General features: G+C 32.3%; 1 protein-coding gene across 2 annotated transcripts; it reads left to right on the forward strand.

Moving 5' to 3' along the window:
- The first annotated feature begins 35 nt into the window (after positions 1–35).
- LOC128163125 (uncharacterized) lies at positions 36–23,322 on the forward strand. Of its 2 annotated transcripts, none has more exons than XM_052826633.1 (11): positions 36–249; positions 3,958–4,103; positions 5,642–5,824; positions 6,810–6,854; positions 9,602–9,659; positions 9,842–9,903; positions 11,197–11,230; positions 15,205–15,478; positions 15,711–15,858; positions 18,589–18,737; positions 19,694–23,322. In XM_052826633.1, exons 1-11 carry the CDS (start codon positions 228–230, stop codon positions 23,004–23,006), a joined length of 4,434 nt encoding a protein of 1,477 aa, XP_052682593.1. In that variant the 5' UTR covers positions 36–227; the 3' UTR covers positions 23,007–23,322. The 2 variants fall into 2 exon arrangements, with proteins under 2 accessions (XP_052682593.1, XP_052682594.1); XM_052826634.1 differs by having other exon boundaries at positions 19,697–23,322.
- The last annotated feature ends 1,675 nt before the right edge of the window (positions 23,323–24,997 follow it).

Raw genomic sequence — 24,997 nt, forward strand, 5'->3', positions numbered from 1 at the left:
CAGAAACAAATCCATTGCCTTCTGCGAATCTGATATTCGCGCGGTTATTTGGACTGAAAATAATCAAAATTAGTGAAAAGTCAGAAAACATTGAATGATAAAATGTTAATCTTTCTAAGATATATCTTTCATTAGTTGCAAAACGTGTACTGTGAAATGTTTCTCAAAAATGGATTTGAATGATTTATGCTGCACTTACTTAGTGGCTTTCGCACAAAAAAATCAGCATGAAAAATGATACGAAAAAAGGTAACGTGTTATATGAGCTGAAGTGTATTGGTCTTGCCAATTAGCAATATCATCTTTGTTTTTAAATTGTATGTCATAATTTATTAAAATAATTCTAATATATTTAAAACCTAACAACTAGTAACAAGTAGTCATTAATTTCATCGTTTGACCAGTCCCGAGATATTAATATGACTGATATTTGTCCGGACTGACAAACTTCAGATGGTAGTCAGTCCAAATGACTGACAGCAGAAAAAAGATTTCAAGAACTCTGTTTTGGTAAACAATATTAATTTTGTCAGTCCGGACAAATTTCTATCAGTCCAAAATAATTTAATAGAAAGATGAATTAACTATATTTGAATTTTATTATCAATTCTTTCCGTTCTTAACTTACAAGCCTCCCAATTTCTCTCAATTTTTCCTGATATGATTCCTCTTAACTTTCACATTTTGGGTTCTCACGTTCATATTATTTATCACTTCATTAATTTTAACTGCCTTCCCTCTCTCTCATCAACTTTCGTTTTTTATCTTTCTTTCTCGTTCTCTTTTTCCTTCTGCAAACATCATGCCACACTGGGACTTAGTTGTAGGATAGTGGAGTTCTTATTATTTACTCCCGAAGACATAAATGATTATAAAATTAGTATTTTTGTGTGTATTACAATGAAAACAATAACTTAAAACCCTGTTTCAATGTGTAAAAAGTGTATTTATATACATAAAAAACGTAAAAAAGACGACACTCGCCATCTTGGATTTATAGGGGGCCATCGGTTTACGCTATGTTTTAAACAAGTTCTCCAATTTCTCCAAGTGATTTCTGACTATATCTATGTTGGAAAATGATCGAAAGCCTTATTCCTATCGCATGACTATACAACTGTTAGTTGCATTATAAACACACCTTGTTGATATGTACTAAACACTCGCCAAACTTATTGAAAGCATCGGAATTTTACATTTTAAGTGACGTAAATTATATTCATTAGTACTGAAATGTTCCGAAAACGTATAATCAGTCTAGAGAGAGCCAAAAATCCGCGACAAATCCTCTTGATTTATCGTATGCATTCGGATCTCCTCAGAGATTACCCAGAATAGTTTGCATCAACTTCGTTGCTTTTGTACGAAATTTAGTCTTGTTTTCGAAAGTCCCCCTGTCAACTTTTACCGGTCATTTGGACTGACAGGCAACCTCAAGTAATCGGTCCTTGGTTATTTTAATCGGTCTTGCCGACAGGACCGAAAGATTTCAAGAACTCTGCCAAAAGTTATATTTCATCTGACAAGTTCTAATGCAGAATTGACTAATTTTTAGCAAAATGAAAATTATCCATTTTTGGGACTTCAAATTTATTTCCCATTTGAAATATTATACCCCATACAGAATAATATATCCATTTGGGAGATTGGTCCCAACCTGATGGTGCATGTGATGTGAGCATGTGTATATAAACGCTTAGGCCTCATTTTTTTATAAGTATGTCTTTTTTTTTCTTTTAACTATAATATATTTCATTGATATCAACATTTTTCAAGATTTGTTAAAAAAAGAAAACCTGGACAGATTTTTAGATCAGTTAAAAGATCAGACAGATTTTAAATTTAGTTAAAAGATCAGTATTGATAGATTCAGAATTCCTCTAGCCTTTTACTTAATATTACGGTAATATTAAAATCATTTCCCAACTTTCTGTTACAGAGATTTGATATGTTTTACAGTGCAACTGTTAGGGTGATTTACAGTCAAGTCGTACACAGACCAACTCGTATACAGGTCAACTCGTATACAAAATTTTCCGCATAAAAAAACAAAAGTCAACTCGTATACAAAAATTTCTGCATGAAAAAAACTAAAGAATAATTCTTCATATAAAATAGGTATGCTAAACCGAAAGTCAACTCGTATACAAAATATTCCCATATACTAAACCGAAAGTCAACTCCAATATTAATTAGTTTAATTAACCAGTATGTCTTTTTTAAGTAGGCAATAGATTGCTAGCCGTATATCTGTGTATTTAATTTTAAATATGTTTTTATTGAATATTCACATATATATATATATAATTATTTAAAGAAATTTCATACGGACTTTTATATCCACTTTTCATTTTTCACTCATTATATGAATAAACAAATATTTAACTTATTAATCAATGGTATATTACTTACAGTTCATCGACAGGGTACACACAGGTGTCGTACCATGGTGAAAGAAGTTTGGGAAATGACATATAAAGCGGAAAGTTGGATATATTTTTTTTTTTCAAACAAAATAATGAGGAGTATCTTAATTAGCCTTTAAGAAGTCATCGGTTTGGAGAAGCAAGAAATACCGCGCTTGTTGTTTTAACAATTATTGTTTTGATGTGTAGAAATAATTACCAAATAATAATGATTGGATTGACACAATTAATTATCGTTAATTGTTTTGTTGTAATTTTACATTGTTACCGAGTTTAATGATAATGCACAATTATACATGTATGAATTTTGCAATCTTTGTAATAGTTGATAACATCCATTTTATTCTGATATGTCCTTTTTATGCTGAATTACGGAAGCAATATATAAAGAAATTTTATTACAAGAAACCAAGTGTTTTAATTTACTTTTCAATTACTTTCACGTTTTGTTTCTAACTTTTTGTATACGAGTTGACTTTCATATTATTGTGATTTTTTGAATACGAGTTGACTTTCGGTTAACTATAGGGGAATTATTGTATACGGTTAGGTATACGGGCATTTTTTTGTAAACGAGTTGACTTTCATTTTTTTATGCGGAAATTTTGTATACGAGTTGACCTGTATACGAGTTGGTCTGTGTACAACTTGACTGGACACCGTTAGGGTGTGTGCAGCTGGAATGATAGTATACACATATCTTACATCATTGTTAACTTCATCCCATAGACCTGCTCTCTCTGAAACGTCCTTTAACCAAGTTTAATGCTTTATAATTATCATACTGTTTTCAGAGTATGATGATTGTCATAATCACGAAACCCTGATTTATTGCAATACTATACCAGCAATTAATATTGCAGCAATCTATATCTAATCCTCTTTTTATCATTTTTTAATAAAAAGCTTGAATATCATCAATAATAGACATAAATGTTTACTAAACACATTATAATATTTTAATACCACCAAGAGTTGCAAGTTGCAATCTCTATCGCAACTTCCTATAACATTCTACACCAGATTTTTTTATTTTATTTGGCAGTGATAGTTTCCTATAGTTTCATACCCAAAATGAATTAATTCTTTTTAGTTGAAAAAAGACCCAGATCCCTGAATATGTTGCTATCATTAAATTTAAACAGGTCAGCACCAACATTAATGTATTAAACAACAGGATTAAGAATAGATTTAGAACCCCTTAAAATAAAAAAAAATATCAGATGCAGAAATTTATGTATTTCAATATTACATAATACATATGTATTTGCAGCGAAGTTATGACAATTTTGATTTTTTTTGTTAACTGAATATTTTTTTTACAATTCTAGAATTTTTTTTAGGTATATGTCGCAAACCTTTATTATTTAATTCATTTATTTGTCCCATTTGAAATTAGTCTTGCAGGTGTGTTAGTCCCATAGGGCAGTTCTAGTTTTTATATCTGTTCATAAACAATGAGATAGAGGGGGAGTTTCAAATTATAAATCTTAATTTTTTTATGCCTGTAAATGAACATTGTCAATTCCAGGTGGCACCAGTCCGAAGGGACGACGAAAGCTGAACTTTGTGGAGAAGAAAGAAAAGCTACCGTTGAATGGAAAATCCATATTTGTAGATGTTAAGGAAAAGTCGCAATGTCGGTCAATCAAAGAAGACATCAAAAGACTTGGAGCGGTAGACCTATGATTATTATTCATTCGTAATACAGTATAAAATGTGAAATAATATATAGAAACTGTGTAGTTAATAATATAAACTTTAAGAATAAAAGTGCAAGTTTCCTAAGGTGAGATTGATATTTTAGCCCATTCCCTCCCTGTATTACTTGAACAATAGAAGTTGTTTGGCGCACATATCCTCTGCAACTTGTGACATCACTTTATGATAAATTTGCAAATTTTGTTTACGTGTGCCCCTGGGTTTTACTTCCCAACAAGTCTAATGGTTCAGCAGGTCAAGGCAACATCCAGTGTTGGTGGATAGCTCAATTTCAAGATGGCGGCCAAATTTTTACCATATATAGAAAGTCACACTGCATTGTGGGTGAATTTATCCTCCATTTTTGAAAATATGCAAGCACCAGACCATATGGAAATTAAAGCCAATTTGAAATTCTAGTAATTTTACAATATGATTAAAAAGTTCTGGTGCTCAGTTTTACAAATGACCGAGACTATTTACTGTTTCTTTTAAATAAAATTACAAAAATTTTCATGTTAATTCATCTTTCAAAAAGATGTTTGAATTTATTCACATTTAGACATGCATTAATATTGATATTATCTTGTACATATACAAAGTAAATGTTTGCATATCTTAGGAACTTTGTAACCATGTTTCCTTAATGAATGATTGTAAACTGTTACATTTTTATTATGAAAAACTAACCCCTCAACACAAAAAGACATTGTCAAAGTTTAATCATCAAAATGATACCATTTATTTATAAATATCAAATGCCGAATATTTGATATGTTTATTGTTTAAATAAAAAAGTGAGAGTCGATCTTTACCTTAAAATAGTTTTTATTTAAAAGCAGCCTTCTAATCATTTTTCTTGAATATTTATTAAATATTATCAATAGTTATCAATGGAAAAGGCGACTTTTAAATTGTCTGACATTTTGGGTCATTATAAACAGAGTTAATTGCCTTTCATTTTTAAATATCCACCAGGGGTGCAAGCATCTATCCTCTGATTTTGGAGGATAAAAATCTATCCTCCAAAAACGGAGGTTGCCGAGACCATGCAAGTTTAAGTCTTAAACAATTTTTATCAGTTAAGGCTGTATAGAATAGCACTTTTTAATGCATGTAATTATATCAGATGACATGTGTCTTAAAAACAAAAATATCTGGGGAAAAAAATTAACTTGTGTTGCAGATACATGTAAGGTGATTTGAGTGAAAAGCTAGGGTTCACTTTTGGAACTGTTGAATTTTTATCTGAATAAGAAATAACCTAATAACTACATGTACTAATGCCTAATAGAGTTAAGTCCATAGAATATTACTTGCACCTTTGATTTTATAGAATTTAAAGAAGTATGTACTGTCAAAATATCTTGCTTGTTTATGAAAATTGCTGGCTTCTCAATACACATAGATAATATGATTCCAATATTTAATAATCATGCTTTTTTGGAATTTTTTGAATGGCTTATGCAGTACATGTTCATTAAACCTCATCTTCAGATCTTCTCCTTTTACAGAGGGCTGATGAGTTTTTCCACAAAGATATCAATTATGTCATTACCAGTAACCGTACATCGAAACCTGACAAACGTGAACCCTTCCAGTCACCTGAGAGTCCATCTATCGTCTCCACTCCTAGTCCATTTAACTGTGGTCCATCTCCTTCCCCTGCCTCTGGATCCATACCTCCACCAGAGTCAGTATGTATATATACTTTACTTTACAGTTATTGGGCCCCGCTCTGTGGGCGACCTATAGAGATCAGTCTGTTCTACTGACCATCTGTTCATCCGAGATCTCTTGTCCAGAGCATATCTTCTCTCCCCTTAGTCCAATCTGGCTCATACACCCACAGAGTGCTTTTGGTCAAAGTTTGTGCAGTAATTTTGAACTATGTATATAGGTCACATGTATGAAGATGACTTGTAATATTGCCAAAGCTTTTATTATATCGCTATTGCTGGTGCATTTCATTTTGAAGTGTGTATTTCGAAAGTATGAAAGAATTCTTCCAGATGGATACAGCAAAAGCCAGATGTTTCATATCTGCACAACACAATATGGCACTTTTAAGATTACCTTAGTCACTCACTTGTCCTATTGCTGTCAATTGTAAGTTGATCATAAACTTTTGATCCTTTTCAGCTGTTTCAGAGAAACTACTTGGCCAGTCTTAAGCAAAATATGATGTAACATCTGTAGGATAAGGGGAACATAAAAAAATCATGATTCCTGATCCCCATTGGTCCATAAATGTTTTGGCAATATTGTCTAAATTTATGCTAAGTTGACATTCACTCTTTCGTTTGACTGTAACTGTAGTTTACTTTTAAAAATACTTGTTTATGGGTAGGTATCTCTTTATATATAAAGTTTCATGTTTCAATTATCATAGTCACTTTAAATAAAGAAATGTTGACAATGTCCCCATATGAATTGAGCCCTGAATTTGTTTAAGTCCCATTATGAAAGTCCTTCTAGTTTTGCATTGTAAACCAACAATTAAATGAAGAATTTTCTCTTTGAAACCTATTCAATATTAAGCATATTTTATAGATCAAAAGATTAATGAGGAAATAATAAATTAGGTTAGGTTATGGGGAAGATATAGTTACGGGGATAATTATTCAGTAGGGGACATGTATTTGTGGAGTGATTTTTAATTATTAATATATATTAATTTAGGTTACCAGAGGGAAAGCTATTGCAAAAAGAGCTGTCACTAAAGAGGTTGGTATTGATGTTTTTACATACATTATGTTTCATTATGTTCGTCTCCAGTATTTTGTTATTTGGCCAAAGAAAAAAAAGGTTTGTTTTATTTAATTTTCCTGACCAATTCTAGCTTTTACCACCAACTGAACACTTTTTTTACAGGATTGTCTTACTGAAGATATCAATTTACTGTGTTTGTCATCTTTGCTAGTTAAGGTTTTCTGATCCGCACCGATTCCCACAAAATCTTGGCATATCGTGCTATCAAAAGTCGGGATTTTTTTTTGTCAGGTGCTCTCTTATCCTATTTTTAAATCAGCCAAATGATGAAAGATGCTGTACTATATACGTACCTGTTTCAGAAATGGCAGCCTTTGTAGACATTGGCATTGACAAGTTGGAAGAAAGTTTTATTGCCCAGTGTATTCGATAAATAGGAATAATGTGAAATGTTACATATAAATTGAATTTATTTGAAAAGTGGAAGACTGGAAGTGAAAAACAGTTGGGAAATCCTCAATTTACGAGTGTATGCCTTTGTTGATAAACAATCTGGTGTACTTGTTATTGCACCATTGAATGATACATGCATCATTAAGGCTCAAACAGAAAGACTAGAAAAATAAGGGTTTTGAGCTATTTGTGTTGGAGACACTCGTGAATAAACAGTAGGAAAACATTGTTGATTATATCAGATATGCTTTGCATTTTTTGATTGGTCGAACAGTTTCAGTAAACCCCAATCAAAATCCAGGGGAAAAAACCCCACTTTTGATAGCACGATATGCCAAGGGTTTATGAGAAGCAGTGCGGATCAGTAAACCTTGGCTAGCGAAGATGTGTGTCTGTCTGCTTTGGAAAAAAGGTTCACTTAAAATTTAGGTCACAAAAACACTTCTAGAAGTTTTCTTAATGAACCGGTGTAACTCGTATGTTTAAAAATGGCTGTCTCCTTGTGTGATGGATCATCGCTGGCATCATCTTTTATACAAGATCATTTTTGTTGTTTTTGTTAGGCCTGCTAAATAAAATGGTCAGTAAATGAGAAGGTATTTATAGAAAGGTATTACATATCTGATTTCTGCATACTCTTCGGCCAACTCTCGCACATTTTGTTGGTATATTGCACAAAATTACACAGCCCTTGTCAAGTGATCACCTGTCACAGTAGATGGGTTATTGATATATCCACAAAATGACCACACAGTGACACTCTTTTAAGTGAGAAAACTGATTATTTTTTTATTTCTAGAATGAGTCAACCATGCCAGGGTGTTGTAAAAACAATGTGATGAATATAAGTAACAAAGAATCTAGGTGTCGTTCATCTTATTATGAAAGATAAAAAGTATTGCACTTTCTTCACAATCTGGATTTTACAATATTGGTTTGACTTATAGACATCCGGTATTGATTTAGGTCTACATTGTTCTTGTTAACAATGTAAATGATATAAGCAAATACTGGTAGAACAGTGTTGTACATGTATGTACTAAATAAGAGATTAAAATAATTGAAGTTTAGAAACTCCATTATGTAAAAAAAAAAACATTTCTCAGGATAAAATTCACGGATTAACCAGGATCTCGTGAATGCTTCATTTCACAACAAATTTAATTGAGGCCTGCATGTATGTAGCTGTTGCCTGGCTAGCAAGTTGAAGCTTGTTAAAGGGGGAAATGACAAATTATTCTAACATTTTAATTTTGATTTCATTTCATTTAAAGACCGAGAAAATAAGCACCGCCTTCAAATTTACCTGGTCAGTGTACCCCTGTCAATCATCTAAATTGAGGCCCCAGATTGGATGTAAGAAAATGAATGACATTTGTTTTCTCTTCCTGTGTATACCATGTTTATATACGCAGTTCTAATTTGCCCTAAATTGATTAATAATTATGCCCCCCTTCGAAGAAGTGAGGGCACATTGCTTTGCTGCTGTCAGTCTGTCTGTTGGTTGGTCCACCAACAGTTTCCATTCATTTTCTTTGCAAAGGATAAACATATTAAAATGAAATTTGGTATACAGGTTTATCATGATAATATCTAGGTCAAGTTCGATATTGGGTTCGATCAAGCAATTTTTGACAGAGTTATGGCCGTTGGACTTAGAAAAATTCGAGTTATTTGCAGTTTCCACTCATTTTCTTCGCAGAGGGTGCACATATTAATATAAAATTTGGTATGCAGTTTTATCTTGATAATATCTAGGTCAAGTTCGATATTGGGTTCGATCGAGCAATTTTCAACAGTTATGGCCCTTAATTGGACTTAGAAAAATTCGAGTTATTTGCAGTTTCTGCTCATTTTCTTCGCATAGGATAAACATATTGAAATGAAATTTGGTATACAGGTTTATCATGATAATATCTAGGTCAAGTTCGATATTGGGTTCGATCAAGCAATTTTTGACAGAGTTATGGCCCTTGGACTTAGAAAAATTCGAGTTATTTGCAGTTTCCGCTCATTTTCTTCACAGAGGGTGCACATATTAATATAAAATTTGGTATGCAGTTTTATCTAAATAATATCTAGGTCAAGTTTGAAATTGGGTTCGATCGAGCAATTGACAGAGTTATGCCCCTTGGACTTAAAAAAATTCCAAATATTTGCAGTTTACGCTCAATTTCTTTGTGGATGTTTCCAAGGGAGGGGGCATAAGTGTTTCACAAACATCTCTTGTTTTATTTTGCTTCTTTGAGTGTTCATACCCTGAAAATGCTCACACCTTTTGAAAAACATTTTGAAATATTTATTTTCAGACAAATCCTGTGTTGACTAATGCTGAAAACTGGGGAATTAAGATCATAACTTTAGATGGTAAGAATCATCGTCAAAAACATAATATACCATTAGTGATCTGTATTAATTGGAATATTTAATGTGACTTTTATATTGTATTTTAAATAATATCTCATTGTTGACTCTTTTTACCTTGAAAAGTTGACATGTTCAAAAACTTTCGGACTGATATTGGTAGTCTACTAATTATATTTTCAAAGTGGCTTTGAAGTGGATCCAGCGAGAAATTTCCAAACTTCCTCCAGTGAATACTAATATTAAGGTAAGATAAAACTCTGCATGAATGATAAAAGTATTGATAATTAATTCAAACCTATAGGAGCCCTAATATTATGACTTTGACTATTGGTATAGTTGTTACAACATTATTGTTGACAATCTGCACCCACAATTCTGATTCCCAAATGATCACACAGGTTACATGAACAATTACACCTAATACATGAAAAAACACAATCTACCCGAACTTTTATGATGCATGATTACTAATGATTAGATTGAAAAACAATTACAAACTTATGATTCTACATCATTCAACATTTAACGAGTGCACAATTAGAAATAATTTTTAAGAATAGAAATAAGAAACAAAAATATACAAAACTTATTGTGTTTTGTTTAATAATAGAAGGATAAAAAAGTATTGAAACTTTTGCTACAGTCTTTATTTTTTGCTGTGCGAATTAGATTTGTCTAAATATATGAGAAAACAACACAGAACAATCACATTGTAACCATTAGTTATGTAACTTACGTTTTCAAAAATCCCATCTTTACAGACTTTGATGTCTTCATTTATGATATTACTATGATATTAAAAAGATGTAATTAAAAAAGAATAAAAAGGGGGCCATAGCACTACTAAATATAAATTTGTTTTATTTGAGGAATAAGGAATCAGTCTATGAGAATTTTGAGGTGATAATTTCGGTCGGGGCGTGATCAAATCCAATAAAGCCCGAAGGTCTTTATAATAGATTTGACCAAGCCCTGACCGAAATTATCACCTCATAATATTTAAAGAATGATTTCTTATTACTTATATTTATTATTGTATGGTATTGTTGGGCTGAAGCAGGGTTTGCATACTTCGTATTATAATTTTAAAACTAAAAATGCTGAAAATTATAATGCAAACCCCACTTGCGCCCCAACAATACATCATTTGAATTTATTGGACTGTATTGTCCAAAATCGATTCCTAGTGTTATCATAGACAAAGACACTGGAATATGTAAATATTTAGGTATAAAACCAACAAATGATTTAAAGAAATATATTTTGAACAGTAGATGTTTCATTTCTGATGTGTATAAACTTCATGTCATCTCATACCAGTTCCGCATTGTCGTTGACTAGTGGGTTTTTTTTTCTTGTACCTTATTATGGATGTTAATAAGCAAGTTTGGGATTATTATGATTTTTTAACATCATAGAGAATCCATTCATTACATTTTAATAACCCTGTGCATCAATGGCTTTATAATGAATAAAAATACACATGTTACATTGTTTGTGCTGAATTTCTACTTAAAAAGTTTTATTATTGTTTCAGACCAAAGGAAGCAATCTTCGTGGAAGTTACAAAGGTGTGTCCTCTATTAACAATTGATTACTTAGAAATGTAGTTGTGATTGTGTTTAATAATGTTGGTAACAATGTTTTTAACAGAAAAAAGAAAAAAGGAGGGTGGCTTGAAAGGGATAGATTTACTTTTTGGAAAGCTTTAATTTACAGACCCTGAAACATACTACTACACCAAAAAAGTGAGCGACTATCATTTGAGATATGTTTCATGTAAACTGTTTAGTGTTTCGAGCAAAGCGTGCAGCATTTCAGGCAAAGAGTGATGGTGTAAGTCATTTTGAGCAAAGTGTGCGAGGACCCTGTTAAATGTTCATCAGATTTACATTTCTCCAAATTGTTTGTGTTTGGTATTTTACACTTGTGTAGGGATACTTACAAAAATAAATCTAGAAAAAATGATATATGCATGTATGTACTATCTTATTCTTATATAATTCTTATATAATTTTAATATTTATTTTCATATAAAATAGAGAAAAAAAAATAGAGAAAAAAAATCTAAAAAAATTTTAACTCCTAAGATATTTCTATAAACTTAAATTTTCAATTGAAATTCAAAACTTTTTAAGAATTAGGTGAGCAAATTTGTAATGAGTTGTAATTTTATCAGTATGTGATAAATAACAATTTCTATTTTTTATTTTTTTTTTATTTTCGATAATTTATGAAAAAAAATACCAGCTTTTGAACTTGGTCATTTTTTTTGGCAAAATATTGCATATAGGGTACCCTCATTGTACGGATAAGTCCTCCTACAGTTTTCAAAATAGGAAGTTGTTCTTTTGCAGATCAATTATACATATATCAGAGGTATGCATACTGCTAGGATTTTGATTTTCGATAATTTATGAAAAAAAATACCAGCTTTTGAACTTTGTCATTTTTTGGCAAAATATTGCATATAGGGTACCCTCATTGTACGGATAACTCCTCCTACAGTTCTCAAGATAGGAATTTTTCTTTTGCAGATCAGTTATACATATATCAGAGGTATGCTTATTGCTAGGAGTTTGGTTACTGATAATTTATGAAAAAAAAATTGCTTGGATTTTGGTTACATATAATTTATGAAAAAAAATAAAAAAATTTAGTCATTTTTGGGCAAAGTATTGCATATAGTGTACCCTCATTGTACGAATAGCTCCTCTTACAGTTTTCAAGATAAGAAGTTGTTCTTTTGCAAATCAATTATACATATATCAGAGGTGTGCATATTGCTAGGATTTTGATTACTGATAATTTGTGAAAAAAATACCAGCTTTTCAAGTTAGTCAATTTTTAGCAAAATATTGCATATAGAGTAACCTCATTGTACAGATAACTTTTCCTACAGTTTTATAGATAAAAAGTTGTTCTTTTGCAGATTAATTGTACATGTATCAGAGGTGTGAATATTTCTAGGATTTTTATTTCTGATTATTTATGAAAAAAATACCAGCTTTTGAACTAAGTCTTTTTAGCAAAATATTGCATATGAGGTACTTTATTTCACTGGATATGGGTTGACATGGATTATGGTTACAGTTCGCATATAAAAAGAAAACCCGGTTAGCTGTCACATTGACAGCTTTTCACTTGTTAAAAAAATTATTTAGGTTTTTACTCTTCAAATTAACTTTAACTCGACGCCATTGTGGCCCTTCAGGCCTTTGATTTTAAATTTACAACAATAACTGAGACAGGTCGTCAGTGTACAACCAGCACACATAACATGCACCTCGCTTAACCTGTCAATTAAACTGTGTATTTGTTTTCATTGGATGGTCAGGCGTCTTTTTTTGTCAATGGCCAATAGAAATTTTTGATTTAAAGGTAGTCTGAATTGGTATGTGGTGAAATAAACATTATAAATGATAGAAAATTCAACAAATAAATAAACAAAATTAAATATAAATATGATTTTAATAGAAAGAAAATACACTTTTCATTTCTATGAAATCTGAGAAGAAAATTCTTCGGAATCCTATTAAAAGATAATTCTACATGTAATTATTTTAATTAAATTTCAAGTTTTTACTGCTATGTACTTTGACAATATTATAAGTGAACTCACTTTTTCAAATTTTTTATACTTTACCAAATGGAAAATGCATAAATTATTTAAATCAAATGGCACATTTAACTTTCATACAATTTCTTTTATGAAACACTAACGGATACAATATTCTACCAGCAGACCTCATACATCATAACTACTCATGTGTCATCAGATACAGAATCTTTAGGAGATGCGTAAAATTCAGGTGAAATTCAGTGGCTCAATTTGTAAATTTGACCTATTGTACCATCAGGATTTTTTCTATACAGCAGTGAATCCATCTTTATAGAAAGCCCCATTGTATTTTACTCCATTTCACTACATTAAATTTTGATCCCGACAATTAAATACTATGCCTTTCTTATATCTGAACTAAAGCAGAACAATTAGCATTAAAAAGATAATCTAGGTTTTTCAGCAAGAGATGGAATGATTTCACGGGATGTTAAATAAATTTACATTTCCTATACAAAAAGTTTAACTTGTTTATTTTTTATTACTGTGAATAATTGCATGTTCAAATTTTATAGATTAATAAAAATGATAAAAAATTAACCTACATGTATAAAATACCCATTAAATGATATATAATACACATTAGTAGGTTATGATAACAAGGGTTATGTAAATTTTTAGTGTAACACCTTACGGTGTTCATTTCAGTTAAAATTTACACACTCTACCGGTACATTATTAATTGAACATTCATAGCCTGTGTAAACTACCAAATTATATATATATATATATATATAAAAACTTAAATGAATGAAAACACAAAGTCCGAGTAAAACATACCGGTAAGTGCTTTCATTTTCATCTTCAGATGTTTTACAACTAACCAAAGTAATGACGTTATTGTGATGTCATAATGTTAGCAAAGTCTCTGGTGTAGACGTCACAATTTTAGCTATTATTATACCCTCCGCAAACAAAGTTTGGGGGGGTATATAGGAATCACCTTGTCCGTCCGTCCGTCTGTCCGTCTGTCTGTCCGTCTGTCTGTGCAATCATGTCCGGTCCATATCTTTCTTATGGAGAAACATTGGAAGTTCTTACTTCACACAAAGATTGCTTATGACCTAAGGGTGTGTCATGACCTTGACCCAAGGTCATTCAGGCAAGGTTAAGGTCACTGGCAGAAAAAGTGCAAAATTCGTGTCCGGTCCATATCTTTCTTTTGGAGAAACATAGGAAGTTCTTACTTCACACAAAGATTGCTTATAACCTAAGGGTTTGTATGACCTTGACCCAAGGTCATTCGGGCAAGGTCAAGGTCACTGGCAGAAAAAGTGCAAAATTTGTGTCCGGTCCATATCTTTCTTATGGGGAAACATTGGAAGTTCTTACTTCACACAAAGATTGCTTATGACCTTAGGGTGTGTTATGACCTTGACCCAAGGTCATTCGGGCAAGGTCAAGGTCACTGGCAGAAAAAATGCAAAATTCGTGTCAGGTCCATATCTTTCTTATGGGGAAACATTGGAAGTTCTTACTTCACACAAAGATTGCTTATGATTAAAGGGTGTGTCATGACCTTGACCCAAGGTCAATTGAGAAAGTTCAAGGTCATTGTTTCAAAAAAGCTAAATTCTGTCTGTGTCATGTCTTGTATTAATGGAAATAGAAGCAAAAATTAACAGTTTTCAAAAATAAAGCAGTTGTTATTTATAGAAAATGGACAGTGAAATATATTCATACAATATTTTCTATAATAGCCTAAATACTCGCGTTATGAATTTTTTCTTAGTGGGGGGTATCAATTGTGAGCTTGCTCACAATACCTCTAGTTCATTTTAGTTTTACAATTAGTTTGTTCTATTAAAGGAACAAGAACATTTGAATAGATGTAAACGTAGATATTTGTTTTTGAAACTGTTTTATTTGATTTAAGAAGTCTTCATTGTTTACACTTAAATGTCTCATTCTTTTATTTTATAGTCAAGAAACTTAAGTCCCCTTACCTGAAACTTGAATCCACAACAAGACAGTACAAGGTGGTGTACCAGCAGGTGGACCTTTGGCCTCATGCTAATGTGGAGACTCCACGGGGCACCTGCCCATTTGATGGGACCTCGCTTGGAGGGGAGAGGTCGAGGGAGGAGAGGGGGGACAGGATAGGCCTGATTCCTCTAGAACCTGCTAAAACTCCAACCACAAAATCTAAACACAAGGAGTCGACCAAAACACAGGAGAGTTCAAAGTCCTCACACAAGTATTGATATATTTTTACTCTAAGGATTTTGTTATCATTGAACTTTTGTCTTTGATATTTCATCATATATTGCCCAAAAAAAACACAACTAAAAAACAAACAAATTCTTTATTCATTATGCATGTACATCTTTTTCATAGACTTAGATTTCTATAATACCAGATTAGATACTATTAATGCACATAAGAATACATTAAAAATCATTCTTATATAGCATCTGTTTTCATTGCAGAAAACAACGTCTTAATTCCAGCATTGTAGGAGGCGTTCGCATTGTCACTGCTGGTGAACTGCGCCGAAGAAAGGAAATGAAACGACTCCAAGAGAAGAAGAAAGGCTATTGTGAATGCTGTGAAACTAAATACGACAATTTGACAAAAGTAGGTGATGCAGAATTTGCCATTGCTTGATCAATAAATCATTTACCATAATTAAGTGTTTAGGATATATTTCGAATTACATACAGGACTCTACATTAACTTTTTATTCTTGCTTGTCCATTTGGACAAGTAACCATGCCTTTTTTTCCCAAATCTTCTTTCTTGTCTTAAAGGTTTTCTGTTACATGTCCTCTTGTGAACTGAAGAAATGTATTGTATACTTACTTGATAGATTTTTCATGGTATTGATAAATAAAACAGTTTCAAAATAAAATGTTATCAAAAATTCCTTTCCTAATTGTTGGAGAATTAAGAATAAAGAAATTAACTTTATTATATTGGTTTAAACAGTAAAACTGTTGAGATAAAACAATGTTAGTGTATTGCAATTTAAAATGTAACTTCAAAAACCAGAGAAATTTGTATGCTTTGCGTCTGTCTTTGAAATATCAAAAGACTTTTTAAGATAAAAAAAAAATTGTCCAGTAGTTTAAAATTCCAATATACATGTAGATTTGAATAAAAATCTTAAGATAAAAAAGCACTTGTCTAGTCTAGTCCATTAGGACTCCATCTGTACTGAATTTTCTTTGCTGGTCTAAGGAAGTGGACATTCAATGTAGAGCTTGTGCATTAAATTATGATAAAATGTACAATTAACAAAATCAATATGCGAATTATATTTTTATAATGAGATGACCATTCATCCTCATTTTATAGTTGTTTTTCAAAGTTCTTGAAGTCATCTTTATAAAATGATTTTGTAATGTCATGATTTCTTAGAGAGACAAAAGCATAAGTTTAGAAAGTAGAATCATCACATTGGTCTATCTCTTAGTCTATCTATCTATTTATACATCGTTTATGTGTCTGTTAGACTTTCATGTTTTTGGTCCATAATATGTATAAAAGGTAAGTTTGGCAAACATATATTTAATTATACAATTTTTTAGCACAAGTCCTCTGAATCTATTAAATAGAATATCATGAAAATTTGTAGTTATACCCCCGCAAACGAAGTTTAGGGGGGTATATTGGTTTCACCCTGTCCGTCTGTCCGTCTGTCTGTCTGTCTGTCCGTCTGTCTGTCTGTCCGTCTGTCTGTAGACGCAACTTTGTCCCCCTTATAGAATTTTTTATTACTGCATGGAACAGTTTGAAAATTTGTACATATGTTGAACACCATCTGAAGATGTGCACCTGCAATTTTTTTTAAGATCAGACAAGATTTAATGATTTTGTGACAGTTTTCATTTTCCTTATTCTATATATTGTACACTAATGTTGAAAAGTAAGGGAGGTAATCCTTACAGATTTTATCACTTAATTAATAGAAAACACTCTAAAATATATTTATATAAATACATCAAGATGGAGTTTTTTTGTCTTTATGTCTTAATTAATAAAAAAAAAATTATTTTTTTATAAGTATTCTATCAACTGACAATGCAAAGTTTTTGTTTGTCAATGATAAATTCTTAGGAGCTAATGAGAACATCAAAGACAAGTGTGGCTGAATTCATTTGTCCCAAGGGAGCCATTATCTGAGCCATGGTTCAGATGGAGCATGTGTTTAGGGGAAATTGATAATCTGTAAAATGGGTGATGGTTTTGGGGCTATTATAAAACTGTTTCATGTAAACCAAAAGGTCTATCATTATAAGGAAATAAATAATACAATTATTAATACAGAAGTTAAACTATTTTTAGAGGTTGTTTAAATTTATTTGTCAAGTAATTTGATGAAGTGACCCTATTGGGCATTAATTTAAATGAAATTCAAAATTACTGATATGATTGTAGTGTTTTGGCAATTTAAAATTGTTTGTAATATTAAATTTTCTTTTTTACATATTTCTACATAGTATGGTAATTATGGTAATGTTTTGGGAGTTTATTAAATTTAACAAGCTCATCAAAGAAAATCATAGTCCTATGGGATCAATTTTCTGATATGGAGTTCAATTGTGCCATAGGAGAAAGTGAGGAAAATTTGAAACAACTAATTGCATCTGTCAAGACTCTTATTAGAAAGATATTGAAAGTTTTATCAACAGAAGAGCATTGCTTGGCTACCGGTATTTCTATTCACTGCAAAGGGAGGGTTTTTTGTCATTTTGTTGGTTTTTCTTTAAGTCAATTAAATTAAAAAAATATATCATCAAATACATACATTTGTAAATGTATTACTGTTATAGATATGTATTTACAGTGAAATTCTGACAATTTTGATTTTTCTTTGTTAACTTTTTTTTTTTTTTTTTTATAATTCTAGAATTTTTTTTTTTATGTGTTCCAAACCTTAATTATTATTCAATTCAATTATTTGTCCCATTTGAAATTAGCCTAGCGGGGGTATTAGTCCCATTAGGACAGTTCTAGTTAATATAGACATACCGTAATATTTTGATGTGCATATTTACAGACAGTTTTGATTTTGATGTTTTTTCTCTGAGAAATTTGCCCACTTTGGAGTTTACAAGTTTGGTATTTCTTGAATAAACTCCTGAAACAGTTTGTCAGCATAACTATTTTGAAACCGCAAAATAGAATTTCATGAAAATACTGATGTAGTATATCATTACACCCCTCTTAACATGTGTCAACCAATTGCTTCAGTGTTGCTTTATTATCACACTATAGGAAAACTATACTATTCAACCTATTTTATACAGAGGTATCTAGTAAGGGGCTGATGATTAATATTCATTGTTTTTTACTTTCATTTAGCATGTGACAGAAGAACAACACAAAGAGTTCATCAGGGAAAAGAAACATTACCATGCTTTGGACTCTCTAATTAACTCGGGTCCTAATGAGGCAACATTCTTGCAACGTGTTTTGCAGCAGCACTGTAGCATTGTCAGTGGATCTCATAGGTAAAACAAACTGGTGTATGAACATTTAGGCCATCATTTATTTATTTTTAAGTTTACAAACCTGCCGCTCGGTTTTCTGAGTAATAAGAAAAAAAATAAAATAACAAAGAGACCTTTTTTTTCCCGAAAGCAAATTTTTGACCGGATGAAGATTTTTTTTTGGTTCAGGATCGAGATTTCATTATCAGGATCTATATTGTAAGGCAACAATTTCATGTCTAATATGGCGCGAGAAAATGTATGGTGCTGAGGTTCGTGTGATTATGGCCTATGTTTGGTCTGAAATTTGTTCGCAGGGCTGGAAAATGCAGAGATCAACAACTAAAAAGATCAAACTATCTTATCAGACCAATATGTAATTACTGCATGTCGATGTGTTGCAAAGTTGAAAGGAACCAGTCACTCGAGAATCCAATGATAAATGACTTGATCCCTATAAAATGACAAAGGAATATAGCAACATGTAATACAAAGCTGTATGTCATATATATTCTATTGAACTTCTTCAGTAATATGTTTCACAGATTACATACTTTTCACATGCTACACTTTATGCTACACTTGATGCAGTTACACACCACAATCATTATTTAAAGTTGCAATTCATTTAATATTATTAGAATAAAGATGACGTCAAAATTTTTTTCCTCCAACAGAACTTTACAATTTTTTGGTTCGTAAATCTAAAAAAAATTGTTGGTCAAAAGTGATTTTTATTTTATTTTATTTCCTCCTCCTACGGGACTTTATCGTTTTGTTGTTTGTAAACCTACAAATAAAAAAAAATGCTGGCCTTGCTTAAAGCATGCATTGGATAAAAGAATAAACGGATTGTTATCAAAACCTTTGAGAAATATTAAGTCCAAACAATAAACGTTAATTAGTTTCTCTTGTACAAGGATTGACGATATATTTTAGTGGATTAAACATGATTAACTTGCATTATATTTTTTCAGAAGAGAGGGAAAGTGCAGAAAGGAAACGACAGTTAAATCTACGCCCAGAAATTTGCAAAATTCCTCCAAAAAAACAACAATCAAGATTGTTAATTCGGAAGTACAGCGCAGAAGCAGTCGTAGTCCCAAGGAAATCTGGCTTAAAGCAAATGAAAATGATCAAAGCAAATTGCTTAAAGACAACATGGAGCATGAAATACGAAAAAACAGACAAGTTCGAAGAAGTGCTGATATTGACATGCAACTTGAGAAGCACTATGTGCCAGCGAGGACTAGGAATTTTTTATTTATTCAGGGATCATCTAATCAAGTCAGTGAAACAAAGGTTTTAGAAAAAAGTGATGTGAAAAGTACTTGTTCACATAAAAAAACAAAAGAATTTGATAAAGATAGTGAACAATCTGTAATGGCTAAGATGGAAAATGAAGGGCCTGTTTGTGTGAAACATTTGAAAAACAGTGCTGAAAAGAATTTGGAGCAAAGTTCCCTCTGTTTCATGCATTTAAATTCTTTATCTAAAAATGAAAAAGTAATAAGCAATATTTCCCTAAAAAGTGATCTCTTGCTAAAAACACATTCTGAAAAGACATGCAGGTCTCCCCTCAAAATCGAAGCTTCCTTTGAGCAATCTCCTGTGTTACAATGCAATTTAAGAAAAAAAACATTTTTGTCAGAAAAGTCTTCTGAGAAGAAAAGCACTCGGACACAATTGAATGAAGAAGAGTGTGTCTTAGAAAGGAGAGTTGGAACTGTGAAAAAGACAGATGTCTTTGAAAAGGAAAAAAGCTTGAACAATGAAAAATTCTTGGTAAAGAAATCTCCAAGGCGTTCCTCTCGATTCCAACTTGTGAACATGGAAGGTAGACCCGATGAAGAAACAGATGAAAACATAATAGCCGAGACTTCAGATAAAATGGCACTTGAAGAAAATTTAAACAATAGAGTTTCTGAGGATACAATGCTGACAGGATCAGCAAACTTGAAACAACCAACATGTATGCAGAAAAAAGTGAAGATGGATGAACAAAATAGCGACCAAATCTGTAAATTGCAAAAAACCAATGAAGAAACTTGTCAAGATGTCAAGTATTCTAAAAGATTACGAAAATCAATACGATGCATTTCAGATGAAGATTTACAAGACAAATGTGACTTGAAGAAGCTTGCACAAAATAGAAAAGAGGATGCAGATATTAAAGAGGACAGTATGATATTAAGGAGAGAATCAGCTAAAGGAAAGTCTTCAGGAAAGACTGAAAAAGATTTCATTTGTGATGAAGAAGAAGAACAATTGACAGAAAATAAAGAGACTTCTGTAGTAAGTGATGAAGATTTTATTAGAGAGGAAGAGGCAAAATATGAACAAAAAACTGAATTAAAAACAATGGATTTGGAATTGAATGTCAGTCATTCTTCCCAACTCCCTAGCAAAATTTGTCTCTCTCGAAATCAAGAACGCATTACCAACGAAAAATGTGAATTACAAAATACTTGTGCAAGTATGAAAATTCCTTTGACTGTGGAAATTCCCAAGGACAAAGACGATACAATAGAGGCAGATGTAGAGAAATCTCTGTGTTACATAGATAGAGTTCACCGTTTACGGTCCACAAATCAGAGACAATCTATTGTTGACCGTGAGCTGAAAGACATAACAACAAAAGTGCAAGAAAAGAACTCGTGCTCAAATAGTTCTTTAGTGTGGGATGGCAAAGGACAAAACAATTTGAGTGCTTCCCCCTCGTTTTATACATCTCCCAAAAAGATCAACTCTTCAACTCCAAAGAAAAAAAATGGCTTAAATAAAGTGGAACAAACCACCCCCATTGTTGCCAGTCCAAAAAGTGGGTTAAGCATGACACCAAGGTCAAATAAAAGGAAGCGGTGGAACAAAAGAAGGAATTCAAAATGTATTGAGGAGAACTTCAGTACTTCAAAACCAAGAAAACTACAAAAACTTAAGTATCCAACTGCTAGCAAGAAAACACCAGAGAAACTTTCTGGTAGTGGTAAAGAAAGTGAAAAAGATTCCCAAAGTATTGAGTCTGTTCTTTCAGATGGAGTTCATTCAAAACAGATATCACACAAAAAGCAATCAAATTTAAAAAGACAGATTATTCAAGCTGTGGAGAAAGACATCAGCAAGGACAATGGTAAATCACTTGTGAGAACTCCCAAGTCAAAGTCACCTTCAAGACTTTCAAAATGTGTAACTCCTCGTGGAATGTCATCACCTTTGATCTGGAGAAATGCCAAAGGCAGTACTCCTAAAGGTAAAAAGAGAATAAGACTGAATGGCAGCTGGTCTGTGTTGAGTGATAGGAGTGTCAATAAACTTTTGCATGATAGTGACTCGGAGTCAAACTTTGAAGGATTTGAAAAAGGAGATTTAACTAGACATAGCTCACTTTGTAGCGATGCATCATTTGTTGAAATAAATGAAGTGGAGCTTGAAGAAAATTCTGATCATGAATGGGAGATAGAGCAAGAGAAAGCAGAGGTAAATGTACCTGAAAATGAAGCCATAGATGTATTACCAGAAATATTTTCCTCCCCTGGCAAACGATCTGACTCTTCATGGGATACTGGTTTTGTGGACTTCATAGATACTCAATTCTCAAATCGACAAATGTCTTTCAGGACTAAGTCTGCGTGTCAAGAAGAGGAATCATTAGCAGAACCACTTGGTTCCCCTTTGCGAAGAAAAAGACTTCAATCAATTCCTGAAAGTTTAACAGAAAATCAACTTAACAGAACAAAGAAAAGAAGAAAGTTGGACGATGGTGATGAGTTTCAGTGTTTTTTGGTCAGTGATAAAGCAGCTCAGATTGATGAAGATATTCAGTTCAATTTCTCAAGTCCAAATAAACGCAAAACTAGAGGACCTAAGTACAAAATTAGAAACAGACAGAGAAAGTCTCTGGACTACAGGTCATCCTTAGAATGTATGGATGTGAAACAAAAAAAGCAGAAAAGCTTCGTAAATTCTGATAGAAAAGTAAAATTTCGAAAGCAAGATGGAACTGAATATCAGGATCTGGAAAAAAATCAGTCATCATTAAAAGGTAACAGTGGCAGAAATTTGGACCATATTGATGTCACAAAGAAAGAAGACAATACAGCTGGTACTGATACTCGTAGTGAGAAACATTTGTCCACCAAAAATAATCAGAAATCTAAAAATTTCAAACGTCATGAAAAACAATCCACAGATTTCCCTTGTCTTTCACCAAAAAATCAAAGGGATGCAATACACTCCTCTTCCCCTGGTATCAACTGTTCCACGAAAAAACTTCGAAGTAGAAAAAATTGAGGTTAGGGCAGAAAGTAACAAACAATCTCAATCTTTTGCATCCATTCATATTTTGGCCATATTTAAGATATGATATTTCTTTGCATGGCTATGATGGTAACAGCGAGTGTGACTTGCACTTGTACCATGATAAACAAGTACTGTAGAATGAAGTCCAGATGATTTGTATCCACTAATTATAACACGTTAACCATGCAACTTGTATATTAATATAGAAATATATAAAGATAGGTTTTATTTTTTGTTCAAATTTGTGCATATCTGTTTTTAAATCTTTATGATAACTACATATATTTATTAAAAGTAGAAAAACCAACAGTTTTGAATTTTTGAATAGTTGGAAGTCGTAAGTTTTGGCTCAACTGCCGTATGATTTTAGATAACCCTTCTGTAAATATTAAACCATTAGCAAATCAAATTTTTATGCCCCCTCCCTCAAACGAAGTTTAGGGGGTATATTGAGTTCACCCTGTCCGTCTGTCTGTAGATGCAGTTTTGTTTCTTCCCCCCCCCCCCTTATATAATTTTTTCCTTTTGCATGAAGTAGTGATAAGTCTGGAAATTTGTACATAGTTAAACACCGTTTGAAGATGTTCACCCGCAAAGTTTATTAGGATCAGACGAAATTTAATAAGTTTATTGTAGTTTTCATTTTCCTTAACCTACATATTGTACACTAATGTTGAAAGGTAAGGGGGGTAATCCTTAAAGATTTTATTAATTAACGGTAAACAGCTAACACTCTAAAACGAAATTTTTTATAAATACATTAACAAGGATTTTTTTTGTCTATAGACCACACCAATATAATTCCTTGTTCGTCGGACTCCGCGTGCTAGTTTAAATAAAACTGCAATTAATAAAAATAATATTTATTTACCGCATCCAGGAAATTCTGCGCTGTCAGCTCAAGTTTATTTATGTACCGCCTAAGCCTTTGGCTACAAAAATAATTTTATTTAATCGCTCACCCGGTCGTACCCTTTCTCACTGAATTTCCGACGAACAAGAAATTATATTGGTCTGGCCAACTGTTCTCAACTAAATTTATGTTTATCAACTCACAATGCAAACTTTTTTATGGTCAATGATAAGGAGCTTATGAGAACAAAGACAAGTGTGGCTGAATTCATTTGTCCTAAGGGGCAATTATCTGAGCCAAGGTTTAGATGGAGCATGGGTTTAGGGAAAATTAATAATTTGTAAATGGACTGTGGTCTGTAGTTTCACTGGTTTGTGGATTATTATATACCTACACCCCACCCCCCCCGGTCTATATATTAATTTTTTTTTTTTTTACTTTTTTTTTATTTACGATATATTTTTATTTACCTGAGTCAGGTGACCAATTGCAATTGGGTTTCGACCGTCGTCATGCGTTAACAATTTTCACTTCTTGAAAACTGCAAGGCCAACTGTTATACCAGTTTTGGTGTGAAGCATCTCTATGGTGAGAGGGATCTGAATTGTGATATTCATAGATCTTCCACCCCGGGTCGCCACGGGCGGGGCCCGATGTGCAAACAAATCTAAATTTTCAAAAAACCTTCTCTCCTCCCTCACAAACTGAATGCATGGTTTTCATGTCCACGAACTCCTCTACCCAAATTGAGAAATTCATGGCCCTTGGGTCAGGGGTTTAGGCCGTAAGGGGGGGGGGGGGGTATGGTCATATAGATATAGCGTAAATGCAATAATGTTTAAAAATCACCTTCTCTACTAACACACATATGTAAGAAAAATGTGTTAACCAGGAAATCCTCTGCAAAAGTTTTAAATTTCGTTCCCCCGAGGCAGGGTTCATATTCTAGGGCGGGATCAAAATAGGCTTATACTGGTACATGTAGTGTTAATGCAATTATTGTTTTGTATTTTTTAAATCGTCTTATTTACTTCAGCTGATGCTGAATAAAAACTGACTGCATATAAAGAAAGAAAATAAAGCCATCTATCAAAATTTTGAATTTCATGTCTCCAGATTTAGAGATTTG

This window comes from Crassostrea angulata, chromosome 9 (genome assembly GCF_025612915.1).
Source record: "Crassostrea angulata isolate pt1a10 chromosome 9, ASM2561291v2, whole genome shotgun sequence".
Classification (NCBI taxonomy): Eukaryota; Metazoa; Mollusca; class Bivalvia; order Ostreida; family Ostreidae; genus Magallana; species Magallana angulata.